Source organism: Ornithodoros turicata, chromosome 10 (assembly GCF_037126465.1).
Source record: "Ornithodoros turicata isolate Travis chromosome 10, ASM3712646v1, whole genome shotgun sequence".
Lineage (NCBI taxonomy): Eukaryota > Metazoa > Arthropoda > Arachnida > Ixodida > Argasidae > Ornithodoros > Ornithodoros turicata.
Window position 1 is genome coordinate 30,385,199 of NC_088210.1, and position 18,644 is coordinate 30,403,842.

The window sequence follows — 18,644 nt, forward strand, 5'->3', positions numbered from 1 at the left end:
CTGAAGAAGGCCTACGACGCGTGTTTCAATGTGTGGTTCTCTGATCATTTCCTGCGTGGCCGCAAAGAAGATCGCTGCGCACCCTTGCTGAAGGTTTACCAGGATTGTGTGAAAAATGCCATTCGAACCCAAAACATAGAACTTTGGGAAGTTGAACAGGACATTTTGGGCACGGACAAAGAGAAAACGGTGCCACCTAAGAAGTAACACAGTCATATAGCAATTCATGATAGCGTGCATCCCTATTCATTTGTTTACGGACGACATGCAAGACTCTGAGGTTCATTGAGCGCTTGATGTGCCATGGTAATGCACAAATGTTACAAATAAACGGATGTTACTTTAACTGATGCCGGTTGAGGAAGTGTCCGACCGTTTCGTCGAACGGCTGTCCTTCTGCGCACAATTGGTCAAAATGAATTCAGGGCCCGTTTGCATAAAAGCTGAATATCAGTGTCAGGAAGGGGCCGTGGTATCAGTCTGGCTGTTTATTGTCGTTCAGGCCACATGCTTCCTGCGCGAGCGCCGAGCGCGCGCTCAATGCACTGCCAAGGCTACTGAGGTCGAGTATGAGACCCATACTCAACTTTTATGCAAACGGGCCCATATTCTACAGAACGATCAGAGTGTCTTTTATCTGAAAAAAGATTTGGCACATTTTTGTTTCATTGCACCATCCGCGTGCACTCTTCTCAACCCAAGCGACATCGTGAGCAGTGGAGTGGGAGAGGGGGAAGAGAAGCGACGTGAAAGAGTGTTTTGTTGTTGTATTGCTCTTTTTTGGAGTTCTCACTTTTCAGCTTTTCTCACTGTGGTTTTCTTATCGGTGTACGTGATGTCATGTCCATAGCTTGCGTCCATCGCATCGCAGACATGAAGGCCGTACTTTTCGCACTTTTTCTCGTCAAAGCATGTGCTTTCCCGAACATGGATTACTTGGGGAAGCAAGCTGCCCTGCTTCCTTTTTTTAACTCCGTACCGGGAACATTTGACGACTTTGGACAAACTACGCACACGATTGCAAAGCTTACGGGAGTGCTTCCCGAAAGGCAGTGGAAGAACGAATCTTTCAGGAGAACAAATTTGTTTGAAACCGCAAAGAGACTCAATCTCACGAAGCTCGTCGAAGCCATTATTCAAGCTGGCATCGAGAGGGTTCTGGATCACGAAGGTAACTGACAGTGTCGCGTAGATGCAAGATCGGCTCGTTGATAAACTGCACAGTGCAAAAGCTTGGGTCTGGGCACAACCAGAAAGACGACACCAGCACGGGAACTGGTCCCAAGCAGCACAATGTACGGAAAGTCGAGTGCAATAGGGGTGGACGGGTAGGTGCACTTGACTTTCAGTACATTGTGCTGCTTGGGGTCCTAGTTGTGCCCAAACTCGTGCTTTTGCACTAATAATGACGACGATAATGATAGCCACCTGATTTATCATCACCATCACTGTTGCAGGTCCGTTTACTTTGTTTGGACCTACGAACGAAGCCTTTGCCGATGCCCCCGAGTACTGTTCAAATGTGCCCTTGAAAGAAATCATCAAGACTCACGTTGTAAGGGGTGCATGGAAAACTTCCGACTTAAAAAATAACATGCAGCTGGATAGCATATCGGAAGGGAGGAAAGTCAGGATCAACAAATATCAGCACAACAACGTAAGACTCGCAGAAGCGAGAGGTTACGCTTCCAGCGCGAAGTTGTACTACGAACTTTTTTGGTTCCAGAAAACAACGGCATCGGGACAAGTGATATCTGGCCCAAACAACATCGCGTCCAACGGAGTTCTGCATGTCTTGTCGGGTGTCATGTGCTCCATGTACAAAGGAGGCGCGATATATGAACTTAGTCGCTGCCCGTCGTTCAGCGTCTTTACAAGATTGGTTGCCAGGGCCAACTTAAGCAGCAGTATTGACAGTGAGTTCGTAAATAACTACAGCAATGAGCACATGCTGGACTTTTTTTTTTTCTTCTTTCTTTCTTTCTTCTTCTTTCTTTCTTCTTCTTTCTTTCTTTCTTTCTTTTTTTCAGACAGAGGCCCACTCACCCTGTTTGCGCCCGTGAACAGAGCATTCGACAAATTAAGCCCCGCGATCGTGAAGGAACTGACCAGCAACGTCACTCTGCTCAGAGGTACTCTTTTCCAAAGAAAAAGAAACGAAAGAGAGCGCGAAAAAGATTACTTAGAAATGAATTTCCTTGCCGATTGTTGATGAGATGATTGTGCTGACAATGCAAACTTAAAAAGAAGAAGAAAAAAAAACTTTTTCAGAGGTTCTGCTGCACCACATTGTACCGGACACGTGGTATACTGCGGGAATGTATGATGGACAGAAGCTGAAGACCTTGCATGGAGACAAGCTATCTGTCTCATTTAGCAGTAAGTATTTTAGGAAATTGTGCAGAAGGTAATGTACCATACATAGAGCCTGATGTTTTAGGGTTTTACCTGATTCATCCCTGAATTGAAGGTTGCCTATTTAGAGTGAAGTCCAATTTTTACCCGGCAAATTGCCCTCGCTGGGATGTCTGTAGAAATGCACTAACTTACTTGTTTGGCAGAAAAATGCAGTTACATCACCACTTGTACCAAACCACTACAGTTAGTTTGAATAACTGAGCCCAATTTCTCCCCGAATTTAGCGTACTGGAAGTTTTTTCACCCAAATGTGCACGAATTTAGTGCACATGTTTATTTACCCAACTTTTACCCCCTGAATGTAGGAAAAAATATTTCACGAAAACTTCAGGCTCTAACCATACAGTGCAGTCCTTCTTCAGTGACACACTAGCAGAGAAGGGTACCAATCGGACTTGCAGACCAATGACTGGGTTACCTAGGCACGTGTCCGTAAGGTCCCATTCACTGCCAGCGTGTCGCTCTGAGGCAAGAATGTGCCATAGTGTGTTCCGTAAACTTTTGTTGTCCAGCGCTGTACTTGTAGAATGGCACACGTCAGAAAGCGGCGTCATACGTGATTATACGAACAAGCCAGTGCCTAGCCATTACAGGAATTAAGAATATGTGAATCAACTTGTTCAGCAGATGCTCACCAGGGGAATCTTTGTATTGTGCACCGAAATAAATATTTCACAGTATTCGGTACTTTGCTTCTCTTTCAGACATCGTCTACGTGAACAACGCAACGATAGTCTTGCCTGATGCCACTGTCAGCAACGGAGTTGTCCAGTCAGTCGATGCTGTTCTTCTCCCGAAAATGCTGAGGAAGCATAGTGCTTACACTGTTGGGTTAAGTGAACAATCCGTCAGCCTTGTGTGATCAAACACAACCTTAATGTTTTCTAGTCCCACATAATCTGCTTTTGTTATGCATTTCACTGCGTTTACCTGTATGATCAAATTGTAAGCCAAAGTAGTGGCAAGCCGAGCTGCAGATTTATTTGTATCCTACACGCTCTGGCTCATTGTGCACTTAAAAGTTGGCAGGTCACACGACAATGCATGGATTTATGTTCTTATAGAAACCAATAAATGATTTGTTATTGTTAAGTTTGAGCTCTATTGTACTACTGCTCTTGCGGTATCTTGGTCCTGGTACAGCTATTTTTTTTTAGTCTGATGCTTTATACTGACACCGAGCTTCCCGCATGTGTTACTGGCAGTACCAAAGGGAAACATGTTAGTGCAAGACTGCATTTAATTTCATTTATGTACAATGAGGCCTTTCCTGCAAAACAAATGCAGGCAATTGAACTTTGGTCAGTGGTTGTGTGCTGTACAAAACACAAGCTTCTGTCAGTATCTCTCATTTCTGGATTTCTGTAATCTCCAACATCCCCACTATAATCACAGTGGCCAGCCAGTTTATGGTTCTTGTATATTTGGCGAGCGTAAACTCGAATTCGGGGTAACGTGATAAATCGCGGGCTTTCCAAGCTCTTCAAAACGCAGAACACTTCACCAGTTGCAGCCCATGAACTCCAACTTGAACAATGCGTAGCATCGAGCATTTATTTGTATAAATAAATAAATATGACACATGCACGCCCTTGTGCCCCGTATAAATAATGCTTTGGCTCAAACGGATTGATGTCCGTAGCTTCAAAATGTCAAGGCACATCCCAAAGAAATGTCACATGGTTGTCAGATGCTGAGACACTTTAGATCGGTCACTATGACGGCAGTATCATTTTTGTTGGCATTCTCCTGCGGTGATGTGGAGGCCTCTTCCCGCTTGCGCTGCTCGTTCCTCTGTTTACGTTCTTGTTTCTTCTGTTCCTTTTTCGTTCTTGCAGAGACTCGTTTCTGGAAGGGTACGGTTGTGTTCGTCCTATGATTAATTGCCTCATTACTACGTTACAGAGCAAAGTAGGTCCTTCCATAACAATTGTGGAGGAAGAGAGAGGAAGATGGCCCTATAAAGCTACTGCATTTAGGTGCATTTGGCAGGATGTCCAAGCTAGATGCAGCCAATTTTTCATTTTAGCGTGCACATATTCCCGTGAAATTTTCTAGCTGAACTGCATGTACCAATGTTGCCAACTCCAATTAAATTTTCCTAAACACATGACAGGAAGAACAAAAAAAGAAAACATTTCTAGTAAATCTTCACCCTTTGCAGTTGCACACACAAAAACGTTATATGTCTCACTCAACAACAAGGCTCGAAAGGTTTATGAAAGGTTCCGTAGCCATCAAGACTACACTCCCTCAGTAAAACCTAATGATGGAAAGCGAATGTTCTGAGACTGAAACAGACAAACACAACACAAGCAACTGCAATATGGCAGTCGTCAAAAAAGTCAGGCGGCAGCGGCAATTGAGCCACGCGTCTCTCGATTGCTGGTTAGTGGGTTAATTAATTGCGTTACTCTGGAATCTGCTTTCTGGCTTTTTCAACGACCGCCATATTTCGGTAGAACATGATGTCTAGTAACATTAAACTACACTGCAGAGTGCTTTCGATGTGTGGTGGTATGATACTCCATTCATTTTACAAAGCACTCAGGAAGTGCCTTTGGTGTGGTGGCTTTGCTTACTCTTGGTGATGGCCCTTTGGTTGTGGTGGCTGTACTGTTGGAGGTCGCACTTTCAGCTGCAGCTTCTCCGAATATCCTCGTCCCAGTGCCGTCGATGCTCCAAATGGAATTCATAATTTCGCCCGAATCTACGCAATGAAGTCTGTGCTACTGTTTCATTAACATTCAAACGTAAAACGCTCACCTTCGCCATCAGACTCAAAAGTAAGCTTGTGACTTAGGATGTGGTCCACTGCAGATTGCCTGTCATATCCACAGTCCTGCAGGACTTCCCTTACTAGCTGCAGATCCTATAAGAGTGACTGTCTCACTAAGCTAGTGTGCACGCATGAATCAGTTACCAATAACGACACAAGTGTAATTTAAAAAAAACATTGAATACAAAGTATTTGAGTATCAACTTCAGCTCTGATCTCTTCGATCGTATTGCATATCAATTCTCCATCAGTTTCACGTCTCATTCTATATCAGCTCCAATATTTCTTTCTCACCTCAGTTCCAGTTTCAAGCATGATTCCCTCTTCAAGTTTCCTTTGGGCTTCCAGATTTGCTACTGCGTTACTCTCTTCATTTGGAATCTGTGGTGTTCCAGGTTTGGGAACCTTGTAGTTAAAAAAAAATAAGTACAAAGTAAACCATTACTTGAATCCCCACACACTTTGTAAGTGAGAAGTATGCAAAATAGAGCCTGTTATGTATGAAATATGCCACGGAAAATTATACGTAGGAAAAATAGAAGAGAGATGATCGTGGCAATCATGCATCATAGTGTCTGTCGTGTGACAGGAAAAAACACGTCCTTTAGCTTGATGTCCACCTTGCATAAAGACCTCCAAGTTTTACTACCCGATGTTGTATTTTGTCCCGACAGGCTCTCTTGAAAAAACACACACACACACATTCACACTGCATAATGTTAAGCTCGTTACACAATTCTTCAAAGCTAATACCGGATCTTTCGCAGTACGATACTTCTCAGCCATACAGAATTCTTTACTTTTCTCAAAATACCAATGATAACTGTTGCATATGACATGATGGATTTTCTAAAGATGAACATGTATGCATTTTGAGACACCACTAACGTGTAATCGATGATGTGTATTCTATCAGGGATACTGCTAAAGTAAACAAAGCGACCCATTTTTAACGGGTGCACTTCACATCTCCACGGGGTAACATCTGCTGTACACAACATGCTACTACAACAGAAATATTTGCAACAGGAAGGTACAGAATAGAAGGGAGGGCAGGAGCAGAAATTAGGTAGCACACGGAAAAAGCAGGCATTGTTTCACCTTCATCAGGAGTTGACGTCATAGGGCAGCAGTACCTTCTAGATCACCAACGCTTGTGTCGGCAAAACTAAGGCAATTAGTCACTGTTAAAGCCACAGCCAAGGACCAACTTGTACATGAGACACAACCCTATGCAACTGAACGTTGAGCATGCAATAAGCCACGCAAGTGCACTCTACGGGTTAAATAAATATCTGTGCCGTTTATTGATAGGATGGGGGGTATCTACAGGAATTGTAAAACACAGCAAATCACAGATATGGTATGGTTATGTACATAAAGGTGTGTGCTGCAAAAACATTGGAGTGCTGCATGGCCCCTGTAGTATTCGGAATCTAAAAGGTATGGAAGGTGATATATGCATCACAACCCTTCTGCACATACGGTAAGCAAGACCAGAGGGACGTCTAAGCATGAACACACATATAAAATCGTGAAGAGTATCCGATACTGCACTGCTCTTGAGTATACTGTTGTAGGAAATGCCACAAAAGGACGGTGAGCTGTGTAAATACTGCAAGAAATTGTAGTAAAAAATTTCTTTCAGTTCAAAGATATCTATAGGTTATCTTGTATGCTTAAATGATTATTATTATTTGAGCTTTTGTAATGTAAGAACAACCGAGGCCATCATGTGCCAAACCTGTGCTTACTTAAATTTAATACTTAAATACTTAAAAACAGAATGAAAGCTCGCTGAAGTGTAGAATGATCTGCTGAGTAAAGTCCTTATGAAAAGTGCTGATGTCATAAAAAAATATATTTTAGAGAACACAAAAATCTCCAGGCCCTGAAAGCTCAACCTCAAATTGAGTATTTCTGCGACGGAATCCTACAGGGACATTGCAGCATTGAGGAAGGGAGAAAAACACAAGGACAGGATTGTGAACACATGGGCAATATTATAAATACACCTATCACAACCGCAGCAAATACGAAATGGCCAGCTGACGCATTCATAGAGATGGACGTTAGCAGCTGCCATAATTTCACTTGTACTAGAACCGCAAGACTGCTTGCAGGAGGAAGCCCCGTAACACTGTACAACAGTCAGTCTGACCAATGCACGGATGATATACGAAACACATACACGAGTCTCTAACCACTACACTTCGTGCTGGCTTACAGATAATCGGATGCTAGCAGGCCCCTGACTGTTATCACCAATCTTGCGGACACTATTGTAGTGGTCTCCGTTGTGGTAGGACAGGTGGAGCTCTGTGGAATTGGGCTTGTCTGTGCCCCTTACCTAGCCAGTACAAAAAAAAAAAAAAAAAGAAAATGAAGGTACATCACAGGTTTTAAAAGCCAGGACAAGTTACTTACCTGCCAGAGGGGAGTATTTAACTGATGAATGACTATCACAACTTGATGTAGCCTCGCAAAGGCAACAATGGCATCATTGCCCGCATAGGTACCTGGTTGTGCAAGGTTATGTACTGAAGCGAAGGAAGGAGGTGCGTAAATTAGAACGCGCGCGCGTCAAGAACGTGGACGTCTGACTTACAATGTTGTGCAAATGGGACGTCGTCTTCCACGAAAGGTTCGAAGTCGCATCTGTGGTCTTTCATGTACTGCACCGTGTCCGATCTATATTTCAAGTGGCTCCTCGTATGACCCTCCATTTGGTCGTTTAGTGCTCTAAACAGGCAATTCCTAATGGAACACAGTCACAGCAACAAGCCCTCAGCAACTATACTTCCTTTCAACAAAAGTTCGTGCGCCGACGAAAATTACCGCAGCAGGAGAATAGTGAAAGCACGAAATTTACGTACCCGTCACCCTGCATAACCCTGAGTGTAAGACCGATTGATAAAAGTTGATCTTTGAAAGAACTGAAGTTCTCGTCGTCAGAGTTTGCCTTGTATCTCATCTTGGCGTTGTTGGCTTTATGACAGTTGTATTTTTCGTTTGACTTGCGGCGTGCCATATTTATCACGCATCGATGATATGTCTAAGTCTGAAACAAAGCCAAACATTTATGACGCGAGCGGTGTGATGGACCGCACAACAGCGGGAAAGCGTGAACAACTGATGTAAACTTGCGAGTCACACGTAAACAAAGCTGTTTGAAAATGTGCGGACACAGAAACGAAATTATGTGCGTTACATCTGCTTATCAAACGGTATTGTCCCCGTGGAAGGCATAACTGCGCAACAGAACTGATGACATCGCCTCCAATTTACGAGGCAAAAAGGGGTTCGATTTTGACAACCCCACCAAAACACAAGACAATGAGGCATCGTCGCTACTGCCTTTACTTACTTGGCAAGTGCGCACACTGTATTTGAAAATCTAAATGCCATGTAACTTTTCCATTTGGACGATATTAACATTATAACAACAATTCGGCATAACCAGACACGACAAAGCGTTCTAGCAGCTACCCGGCCGAAACGACTGCAATCCGCAATCCCGTAGTTGCCCCGTGCACGCATGCAAACGTTCGTGTGATGGTGGCGCGCCGTTCGGATCCGAAACCCGGAACTCCGTCAAAAACAGCGAAATTCCGCGCGAACTGAATGACTGGACAGTTATGCATGTGTGAACACCATTTCGCTGGGACTTGTGTAGGATTCGTCCATGGGTGGGATGTCGAATGCTAGCCAACAATGTTCAATGCCGAGAACCGGCGTACCTGGGAGAGGAGAATTTCCCTTCGTTTCCCTCTCCCAAATAATGCACTACCAAATGTGCTATTTCCATCAACTGGGGGGGGGGGGGGTGAATGCCCCAGAACCTCCTTCCCGTCCCGCTACGCCAGTTATGCGCCGAGGACTGCCAGATTTCAATCTTCGAGCTCAATATATGTGTCCTGGGTTCTAACTCCACAACCAAAAGTGTGGGTACGATATGGCTGGTATCGGTTTCGGGGTTGGACGCTGTAGCTACTTTGTTGTCTTGTGGGGTGCAAGGATATTCCAAGCTCACACATACTCCTAATGCCCGCAGCCAAAATTGAAATTCCTACCCCCTTCCCAGGACAGCCGGACCTCCTCCCCCCTAAGTCCGCCCCTGGGTCGGCTCCATTATTGCACAAGGACGAAGACGAAGTGTTTGTATTCTGCGTATTCTGGTGCTTTATCGTGCGCATGTAGGATGAACAGTCTAGTCGAAGCTTCATGCGAACTTGCATACACTCAATCCAAGATCTCTACCTGGAAGACTGTGCTGCATGCCGTTCTGCTTTGCTTCACCGTATCGTCTTTCTATGTCACCGTAAACTTCCTTGTCGTACCTCAGGTCAACCAGACGTTCTCCATTTGGACAAAAAGCATCAACGCCGGCGAAGGCCGGCGCGCCAAATCACTGGTCTTGAACTACTACATCTGCAACTCTTCGGCTTGCCAAGCGACGGGCGCGACTATGACTCAAGGTCTCAGCCACAACGTTGATCCCTGCGTTGACTTCTACCAGTATGTCTGTAGCCGTTGGACCGAAGAGCATCCCTTAGCGCCTTTTCAGCACAGGACATCTGCGGACCATGTCGCAGTTGGGATGTTCCTGCAGACTCTAAAGAAAATTCTGAATGAGCCCTCTTCAGCGCCGGCTATCAACTTTCTGTTCGACAACTGCAAGAAGGGCGATGACTCCCTTTTTTCCGGCTTAGTTAATACTATTCTATACACAACTGGCCTAGAGAATTGGCCGTACATGACAGACAGTACGAAAGAAGTCACGAAAGAAGACGTTTCGTACAAGATCGGATCAGTTTACCGCGAACTTGGTTTAGATTGCTTCTTCCAATTTGGGGATGAGCAAGACACAAGTAACGATAGTATGCGATTGCTGTCCATAGACCAACCACGGTTACTGAGTGATCCTGGAATACAAGAAAGCGTGAATCACTACACAGGCATGACAACCGCCTTTCGTACCCTCATGGATCTGGTGGACAAATCGGAGCAGGTTAACATTGCCGGCATGGAACGCAAGCTTCAAGCTCTGCGTGAAAACCCCCTCGATGGCTGCTTCATGACCAATGAGTGCGATGCTGTAAGACTGTCTGAATTGCCAGCGCTACAGTTCATCAACTGGACGGTCCTGCTCTTCGGCGTCACTGGAATATCCGAAGACCCGAAAGCGAAACGAGTTAAGGTGAAGTCACCCGGATACTTGCTAAATCTCTTCAAAGACTTCGAACCGAAGGCAGTGGACATACTCAACTACCTCGTCTTCCGAGTCATGATCAGCGTCTTTCCGTTGATGAACAGCGAAAAACATTTCGCCACCCTTGCCCAGTGGAGAACTGAAAATGATCCGAACCGTCCGTTACGGGACAGTAAAGAAGACCAATGTTTGCGTTTCATGAACGAATTCGAACCCCTTGTGCCCATGATGCTTGCGGGGAATGCCGAAGCGAGCGAGGTATCGCGCGGACTTTATGAAGACATTCAACGTAAAGTTATCGCAGGTTTTATCAGGTACATTCAACGTAACACACCTTTGACTCCTGGTGTCTACAACTCCCTGGCCAAAGACGTCAGCCAGATTGTTTGGGAGTTCCTTTACCCAGCGTATCTTCAAGATTCCCACAACCTTAAGAGATATTACGAAGGCATATACACCAATAACCCAAAGACTCCCCTCGTTTACTTCTATTACTATTACATCAAGAATTCTGTGCAGAAACGCAGGCTCACTTTCACTTCGGACGGCCGCAAGGCATCCTGGTCAGCAGACCTCTTCAGCTCCTGGCCTCGGTTTGACCCTCCTTACCGCACTCTCCAAGTTCCCGCAGCCGCGTTTGACCGCCTCTTACCTAAGGACCCTCTACTGAACCTATTTCAGCTTCCCAGAGTAGCATTCAGGCTGTACCACAATTTGTTCAGGTACTTTCACCACTATGTCCACGACGGATCTCGCCGTAACTTCACCAGAGCTGTGGTTAAGTTTCTTAGAGAATGTCGTAAATGTCTCGCGGGACAGTACAGATCTCTTCTGCCGCACGCCACGGCAGACGACGCAGTTCTCAATGACGTGTTGGACGTGCTCTCTGTTCGCGCTGCGCTGAACGTCTTCAGAAGCGAAGTGGCAAAGTTTGGAAGAGACGTACGTTTGCCAGGGATGTTGTCGTACACAAGCGACCAGTTGTTCTTTGTACGCTACGCTATGTCGTTCTGCGAGAACGTCAGCCCTGCTTATGCTGAGAAACGTTCGAGGGTCGGACAGGAGAGGCCATCGTGGGTTCGCGTCAATGGAGTGCTGAAGAACGTACCGGAATTTAGCCAAGCGTTTCGTTGTAATTCCAGTGCTTTCATGAGTGCAAAGAAACCATGCGTTCCATGAAAACAGGGCAACACTGCACAGTGATACAATATATGCATGCATACAGTCCAACTGCCTCCATCCTGATCATTTAGTTAACCACGGTTAACTAAACAATGCGCTAAATAGAGGGCTAGTGTAACTAGGGTATAAGGTTCCCTTCCTGGGCGATTTGAAAGTGGGTGAAATGGAGGAGAAATGAATGGGAATCTTTTCTTTTGTATACTTTTATGTGGGAATAACCAACATGCAAGCGAACCCAGAGGCTAACGCTCTGCGTCGCTTGTGTCTGCGCAGGCTACGCTCTCGCGCGCTACAGTTTTGTCCCCTGGTAAGAGTGTTCGTCAGGACAAGACAGGACATGTCTAAAGCATGAACGCTGCTGGGACTCCAAGTAGTTCGTCTATTTATTTTCATGCAATATTTCCTTTGTCTTCATAATATAACCCTCGAAATAATTATAACACGCATTTCTTCTTTGGATTCATGAAGGACCCCGGTGGACAACGAAAGCTCGCTGCAAATTGGTTCATATGCCTCAGTGGTCCATTGACTCGATACCAACCTGGACTGACATCGCTGTCTTTCAGTGCCTTGTCTATAAACGACGGGTTATAACTGTCGCAGAAGCTCTTGGCATAGTACAAGAAGAACAGCTGATCTGCACTGAAATTTGTGGCCTCCTTGAATCGAAAGCTCGTGCCTTCCCGAGATATCTCATCATCGTAAGCCTTAAGCGCCAACTGCACGGCCAAGACGTCGAGCATGTCAGACAAGGAAGTCTTCTCAGAGTCCAGCGACTTAGCGGACAGCGGTGACGTCAAGAAAGCGTAGTCCTTCTGAAGACAGCTCCGCAAGTTCTCAAAGACAGACGCCGGGTCCGAAGTACTAGTGTTGAAGTAGAACCCGTACGCAAGGTAGTAGATGTACTTGAATAAACTGTGATATATCCTCGGCGCCACGCGCGGTATGTGAAACTTGTGCAGGTACTTATGATTGGCGAGGCTCATGTCGAATACTGGCAATGGTATCTCCAACTTTCTGAAAGGCGGGTGGAGGGTTGTGAAAGTATTCAAGAATCCAGACTGCCATCCCGGTCGTAGGTCGTCGTCACCGCCGTCTTTCAAATAGCTTCTCTTCTGCGTCGATCTCTTCAGCCAGAAGTAGAAAAACGACGTCAGCGGCTTCGTCGGGTTGTCCGTGTAGAGACCGCTGAGGTATTTGTTCTTGAATGTCTTCTTGAAGAAGGCTTGCGGTACCAGCGGCTCCCAAGATATTTTGCGTAGGTGCTCGAGAACGTGATCTTTGAACTTGTTCGAGAACACCGTCGCCAGCCGCTTTTGAATGAAATCAAATAGGGTCGAGTTGAGGTTCTCCATGACCAAAACGCGAAGGACAGTGTAGCCTATCTTTCGAACCGACCTCTCGTAGGCTAGCATCATCGGCAAGAAAGGTTCGAACTTGTTCCAGAAGCGAATGCAGTAGTTGCTAACGGTCAGTCGTTGCGGGTATCCTGGCTGACGCGCATATGCAATGGATGCCAGTTGGTGTCGCAGAGTGTTGTTGCTTATTAATGGAGACAGGGCTAGGCAAATCCGAAACAGGAGGTAGTTCAGGAGGTCGTGTCTTTTAAGCGTCGATGGCAAGTCATCGCTGAAACTTGAGATATATTCTGGACTCGGTGTCCTGATGAACTCATTGTGAATGGTCATGCGTTCTCCGAACGCCTGCTCCAGCAGCGTCACCCAGCGGAACAGCTTGGATTTTGGCAACGCACTGACATGGCTCGCTGTGCATTTATTCAGCAGAACAGTGCACTCCTGGTGTTGATGCACGGAGCCCTTGCGATCTGCCAAGTCTAACTCGACAAGAGGAACGTTCGTGCCAGACTCTTTCTCGAAATATTCCATCAGAGACCGATACGCCTTGTTGAGATATTCGTAATCTCCAACGGAACCCCTCGAATGTCCGACCAAGAGATCCGGTTGCTCAATGGACATCGACGGCTTCGACTCTTCGGGATCTTCAACGACTTCAAAATGAAATACGGTGTCTAACCCCAGATGACGGTACACGGCTCCGACCTTAGAAGACAGTTCCGCGTCTCCGATCTCAGACAACGTGTGGTACGGCCAGTCCTGGAATCCGATCATGTAAAAGAACGCGCTCCGGACGTCCTGAAAGAGGTTTCGGTCGGGATTGATGCAGCTCTCGAAGAGCGTCTTCGCCGATGGAACTTCCTTGTTCTCTTGCTTCAAGACCGCGCCCAGAAAATCGCTGTACCTGTCCAGAATGGCATAGTCCGTGGATGTCTTGTCTTGGACATCGTCCGGGACGTTTTCTTCGCTCCAGCGGGAGCAAACGTACAAGTAGAAGTCGTCGCACGGGTTGACCGAAGAGTTGACGGACTTTATGAGGCGGTTGGCTTCTTCGTTGCAGGCCCTGGTATCGCATACTTCGGTTCCCGGCTGAACCCCCAGACCGAGAGGTCTGGCCTCCGAGTCCTTAGATGGTTCCTCGGTGGTTAGATCTTCCGTCATGTTGAACTTGATGCGCAATGGTTCGGAACGTCTCGGCACGACCAGGTAACTGACTAAGCCCATGGCCAGAATAGTCGCGATGATGACGAGGACAGAGTACGTGACGGATGAGCAACGGCAGATTGACCAGGGCAAACGCCCTATGATGAAGCGGTGGTCATTGGGCATATTCTGCGGCAGGAATGCAATGGGTGTTCCAAAGTGACGTCAGCACTGGACGATGACCATGACGATACTGACACTGACGAATGAAGACGCGCGTGACGCAATACACTTCCTCATTGCGAAAAGGAAACGAAAGAAAAAAGAAGGTATGAAAAACAAAAGAGCGTTACTTTTTTTTAAAATATACTTATCAATTCCAATCCGAAAAATCTCTCCACTAAAGTTCGATAAAACTACTTGTAGTACGCGACAAAAGTTCCGGAAGATGAACACCGTTGACACCGTATTTTTCGGGACAAAACAGCTTGTTTTTAATGTGCATTTATGACATGTTAGTTGAGACATCGTGTATACAGAAACCATATTTTTGCGCAGCGAAAACGCTCTTGATTCTGTCATAAAAAAAAAAAAAGAATAATGAAACTTAACGTTCATCAACATTCATGAGCGTTCAACATGAAGTTCAACATCAACATTGAGATGTAGTTCCTTGAACACACCACCGCATCCGCTTCTGGCGTCAGGAGAGCGAGAGTGTCTGCCATCCCATTGGTTCTCTTAATCACGTGACCCCTCCCACGACCCATCACTGACGGAGCTACCAGCTCCCGTGGCTCAGTGGTTAGCGTGCTGGCCATGTCACGTCGAGACTGGGAGGTACCCGGGTTCGAATCCCGGTGCCGGCTGTGCTGTCTGGGGTTTTTCCTGGGTTTTCCTCAGACGCTTTCCGACATATGTCGGCACAGTTCCCTTAGAAGTCGGCCCAGGACGCACATTCCCCCAGGGCGTCAGTCGTGACGTTGCCCATACGTGAGGCCGACAACGGCAAGCCCTATCGCCATCACCACCACCACTGACGGAGCTGCTCGCTGTGACGTCACCGTCCCATATTTTTCTTCGGCAAGCAGTTCCATGACACCACAGTCCCATGAGTTTCGGTATTCCCGGGGGCTCGCTCGGCTGCCCAGGGGGCGCTGTCGCTCACTGCCATCAGTGCCACCTGTGGTGACAAGGATAAGTTATTCCCAACATTTATTTCAGTTACCTCGCAATTTCCTTCAGTTATTTCATCAGACGTTGTACGCATTCACTGAGGTATGTCGAAGACAAGACATAGAATTCACGCATTGACGTAGGAAATCGCCAACATCGTCATCTACACTCGTAGGATATACTGGGAAACATTTCCTCCGGCCGCCACCAGGGAAGGAAGCCGGCGCCAGTGTCGCCATGCCAAACCATAGCAGAACGTCTCTATTATTACTCCCCTTGCTGTAACCACACCTCACATTTATCAGCTTCAGGCGAAGTGTCGCAACCCATCGAGCTTTAGTCGTTCTACTGTTTGTTGTCCCGCACTCTAAAAACAGATCGTGGTGGTGGTGGTGATAGTGAGAGGGCTTGCCGTTGTCGGCCTCACAGATGTGGGCAACGTCACGACTGATGCCCTGGGGGAATGTGCGTCCAGGACCGACTTCTAAGGGAACTGTGCCGACATATGTCTAAAGGCGTCTGAGGAAAACCCAGGAAAAAGCTCAGACAGCATAGCCGGCACCGGGATTCGAACCCGGGTACCTCCCAGTCTCGACGTGACGCGGCAAGCACGCTAACAGAACTTCACCGCATAGCACGTAGTGCGCCAATCACTGCCGCGAACGATAGGGTTATCGCTTTTGATTCGAGGAGAGAGGGAGGCGTACGCCTCTTTGTGGCAGTTACCATATGCCCAAATTGCCACAAAAAGGCGTACGCCCCCTTCTGTACTCGAATCAGAAGCGGTAACCCTACCATTCGTGGCAATGGTTGACGCAAAGCGTGCTATGCGGCGAAACTCTGTTTCTAGAGTGTATCTTTCATTCCATCTAAGAGAACCTCTTTCCCTCCCATGTACATTACTTCTTCCTTTGTTGCAGTCTGAGAACACATTAGCCGCACACTGAAAATCACTGAAAGGAAACGCGCGTACACCCGCATCCATCGAAAAACGAAAGTACTCTCTCTGCGCAAACGCGCGCGTCTTCGCAGAGGCGGAGCCTATCGCGCTCTCATCGACCAAGTGCGCATGCGTGGCGCGAAAGCTCTTTACAGCAGCGCCGCAGCGGCTCGCGCGCGTCACTACGCGTTTAAAAGCCATATCCACATATAAAAACATGGCCTACCCTTGCAGCGAAAGACGGACGCTCGAAGTAGGTTTTTGGCGTTCGTTTTGTCTTCAGGCACACAACGGGAGCCTTGCCTCGAGGAAGCCCCTTGCCTTCTGGGATACGATGCTCTCGTAGTGACGGAACGGCGCGCGCTGTTTTTGTCATCCACGTGCTGCCGTGGTGCGGTGGTGCCGAGATTTTCGCTTCTGAGAAATTCGAAACGAAGCGGCAGTGAATTTCGGTGGTGCTTGCAAAGTTTGACGGGTGTGCTTCTTCTGGTGGATCTATACTGTGCCGCAGTGACCTCTGGGAGTGATCGAGCGTATAGGTGGTGACTGGGTGAAGACAGAGAGAAGAGAAGAAAAATTGGTGTCTTGTAGTAAGTGAGTGATGTGAAGTTGGTGTGGTGCGAGGATAGCGCAGGATTTTTGTGAAGTTCAAGCGGTTTTTCTCCTGTGGTAAGTTGTTGTATATATGCGGTTGTCGTTTTGTGGTGGAGTTTGGGATGTCAGAGATAGACCAGGGTTCTGGTTGAAGCGATGTTTCACTTATTTTTCTTATATTTATATATAAATATATAATATTATTATATAATATTATGTAATATATATAATATATAATTTATTTATTTATTAATATAATTATGTAATATTATATATACATGTATATCTTTATTTTATATATTTTCTGAGGGAGGGGTCAGTTTGTTGTGCTAGTTTGTATAGCGGATAGAGCTATTTAACGGTATAATCACACTCGCCGTATGCGAATGAAGAAGAATCTCGAATGTGCAAATAAATTAAAATAATGCTAAAATAAAATCGCATGAGCGCCGTTTCAAACTTTATCTTATGATGGTCTCTAATGATGATCTAGGGTCGCCTTGAATCTAGCGTTGATTATCGTCACCTTATCAGTCCAGCGAATCATCAATCACCACTGACTTTTTGGCATTGCCTGATCTGTACAAAAAATACTTTTATGTTTTGTTACCTGCGCACAGTACGTTAGATGATACTGTTTTTCTTTCTTTTCTTTTTTTTAAATATAATATACTCTGCAAACTGGCACCAGCAATTTCAGAGCAGGAGAGAACATTCGAAGTGAAGGAAATCTCACTGGTACGCTTCATTATTATGACGCTACAGCCAGCTGTTGCAACACATATTTTCCTGAAACTTTACAGTCATGCTTACCTGGCTGTTACTCATCAGTTTTTCCCCGCTTCCTTTCCCTATCTGGCTGGCATGCTAAACCCTATCATGTACAACACGCAAATACGGCACGAAGTATTGTCACCTGGAAACGAACTGTATACACTCTATCGCGAGAATTTATCTTATAGATTATCTTTGTCGGATGCGTGGCATTCCAACTTCGTGAGCATAACAATATTTGCGCCGCTCAATACCGTATGCAAATTGTTGTGATTCAGTGATGGGAGATAATCACCTTGCATTGTCCATAACGCGAGTGGAACATATCGCAGACACCGCCTCTATAGTTCCTTCGTAGAAGCTCACGGATCGGCGACTTCGTCTGCGATGTGGTAAGCACGTTGCTAGGGTAACCGCCTCTTTCTGGAATTCGTCAAATGATATCCCAGCCTCAGGACAATTACTTTCCATCGTCATACGCACTATTTTTTATTTTATTTTATTTTATTTTTCTTGTGCTAACGCGGGAACTGTTCTCTGCCTATAAACTTTATAAACATATACTTGAACAGTACGCACGAGCAATCAGTGCTAAACGCAAACGTCATTCTCTGCGCACTTCGAGAACCGAAAGTAATCTAAAGTATGACACCAGGCCCAGAAGCAAACTGTTGTGTTTTCGTAAACGAGACACTTTCAGAACCTCTATAATGAGCCGCACACCGTCTCTTCTAAAGATACCCGTGATTCATTGACCCTGTACTTGACTTCCCCTCCTCCTCAAACACTAACCTCCTCCTCCTCCTCACAGAAAAACGTCTCTCAGTTTCATACTAAATGAGCTCGTTCAATCCGAAAATACTGCCTTAGAGGCTTGGTAACAATACCCAAGCGGCCAGCCCGTATTCTATCTGTTTGACGGATTTTTTTTTTCCCAAACGAGAGAAATGACATCGAGGAAGACAACAAATCATTGGAATTCGATCGTTTGGCGCTCACCAACGAAGTACTCTGTGACCTCATTCTCTCTCTCTCTCTCTCTCTCTCTCTCTCTCTCCCACCCGCTCTCTC

General features: G+C 46.1%; 4 protein-coding genes and 1 long non-coding RNA gene across 6 annotated transcripts in view; 3 read left to right on the forward strand and 2 right to left on the reverse strand.

Annotated features, from left to right (window-relative positions):
* The first annotated feature begins 721 nt into the window (after positions 1-721).
* LOC135369833 (transforming growth factor-beta-induced protein ig-h3-like) lies at positions 722-3,510 on the forward strand. Its single transcript, XM_064603386.1, has 6 exons — positions 722-1,171; positions 1,458-1,657; positions 1,727-1,916; positions 2,031-2,132; positions 2,272-2,379; positions 3,123-3,510. The coding sequence occupies exons 1-6, from the start codon at positions 841-843 to the stop codon at positions 3,278-3,280; spliced, it is 1,089 nt and encodes a 362-aa protein (XP_064459456.1). The 5' UTR covers positions 722-840; the 3' UTR covers positions 3,281-3,510.
* A 448-nt stretch (positions 3,511-3,958) lies between these two features.
* Positions 3,959-8,764, reverse strand: LOC135369835 (OTU domain-containing protein 3-like). 2 transcript variants are annotated; one of them, XM_064603388.1, is made up of 9 exons: positions 8,565-8,764; positions 8,074-8,258; positions 7,806-7,939; positions 7,625-7,737; positions 7,425-7,547; positions 5,492-5,602; positions 5,185-5,290; positions 5,001-5,128; positions 3,959-4,266 (listed from the first exon to the last, which is right to left on the reverse strand). In XM_064603388.1, the coding sequence occupies exons 2-9, from the start codon at positions 8,226-8,228 to the stop codon at positions 4,105-4,107; spliced, it is 1,032 nt and encodes a 343-aa protein (XP_064459458.1). In that variant the 5' UTR covers positions 8,229-8,258; positions 8,565-8,764; the 3' UTR covers positions 3,959-4,104. The 2 variants fall into 2 exon arrangements, with proteins under 2 accessions (XP_064459458.1, XP_064459457.1); XM_064603387.1 differs by having other exon boundaries at positions 7,806-7,954; positions 8,565-8,763.
* A 290-nt stretch (positions 8,765-9,054) lies between these two features.
* On the forward strand, positions 9,055-11,630 carry LOC135369831 (neprilysin-11-like). Its single transcript, XM_064603384.1, has one exon. The coding sequence runs from the start codon at positions 9,399-9,401 to the stop codon at positions 11,586-11,588; it is 2,190 nt and encodes a 729-aa protein (XP_064459454.1). The 5' UTR covers positions 9,055-9,398; the 3' UTR covers positions 11,589-11,630.
* A 320-nt stretch (positions 11,631-11,950) lies between these two features.
* On the reverse strand, positions 11,951-14,332 carry LOC135369830 (neprilysin-1-like). Its single transcript, XM_064603383.1, has one exon. The coding sequence runs from the start codon at positions 14,273-14,275 to the stop codon at positions 12,026-12,028; it is 2,250 nt and encodes a 749-aa protein (XP_064459453.1). The 5' UTR covers positions 14,276-14,332; the 3' UTR covers positions 11,951-12,025.
* A 2,022-nt stretch (positions 14,333-16,354) lies between these two features.
* LOC135369844 (uncharacterized) overlaps positions 16,355-18,644 on the forward strand; it is a 72,557-nt gene continuing 70,267 nt past the window's right edge. Inside the window, exon 1 of the long non-coding RNA XR_010415132.1 lies at positions 16,355-16,874. This is a non-coding gene — a long non-coding RNA (uncharacterized LOC135369844). The remainder of the gene's footprint in view (positions 16,875-18,644) is intronic.

Excerpts from the sequence above, each read along its gene's own strand:
- LOC135369835 (XM_064603387.1), bottom strand. The coding sequence starts at position 8,228 with ATGGCACGCCGCAAGTCAAACGAAAAATACAACTGTCATAAAGCCAAC. Across the intron at positions 7,548-7,624 it reads TAAATACTCCCCTCTGGCAG|GTAAGGGGCACAGACAAGCC; the intron begins GTAAGTAACTTG and ends TGTACTGGCTAG. Across the intron at positions 4,267-5,000 it reads CCAAAGGGCCATCACCAAGA|AAACGAGTCTCTGCAAGAAC; the intron begins GTAAGCAAAGCC and ends GTACCCTTCCAG.
- LOC135369833 (XM_064603386.1), top strand. The coding sequence starts at position 841 with ATGTCCATAGCTTGCGTCCATCGCATCGCAGACATGAAGGCCGTACTT. Across the intron at positions 1,172-1,457 it reads GAGGGTTCTGGATCACGAAG|GTCCGTTTACTTTGTTTGGA; the intron begins GTAACTGACAGT and ends TCACTGTTGCAG. Across the intron at positions 2,133-2,271 it reads CAACGTCACTCTGCTCAGAG|AGGTTCTGCTGCACCACATT; the intron begins GTACTCTTTTCC and ends AAACTTTTTCAG.
- LOC135369831 (XM_064603384.1), top strand. The coding sequence starts at position 9,399 with ATGAACAGTCTAGTCGAAGCTTCATGCGAACTTGCATACACTCAATCC.
- LOC135369830 (XM_064603383.1), bottom strand. The coding sequence starts at position 14,275 with ATGCCCAATGACCACCGCTTCATCATAGGGCGTTTGCCCTGGTCAATC.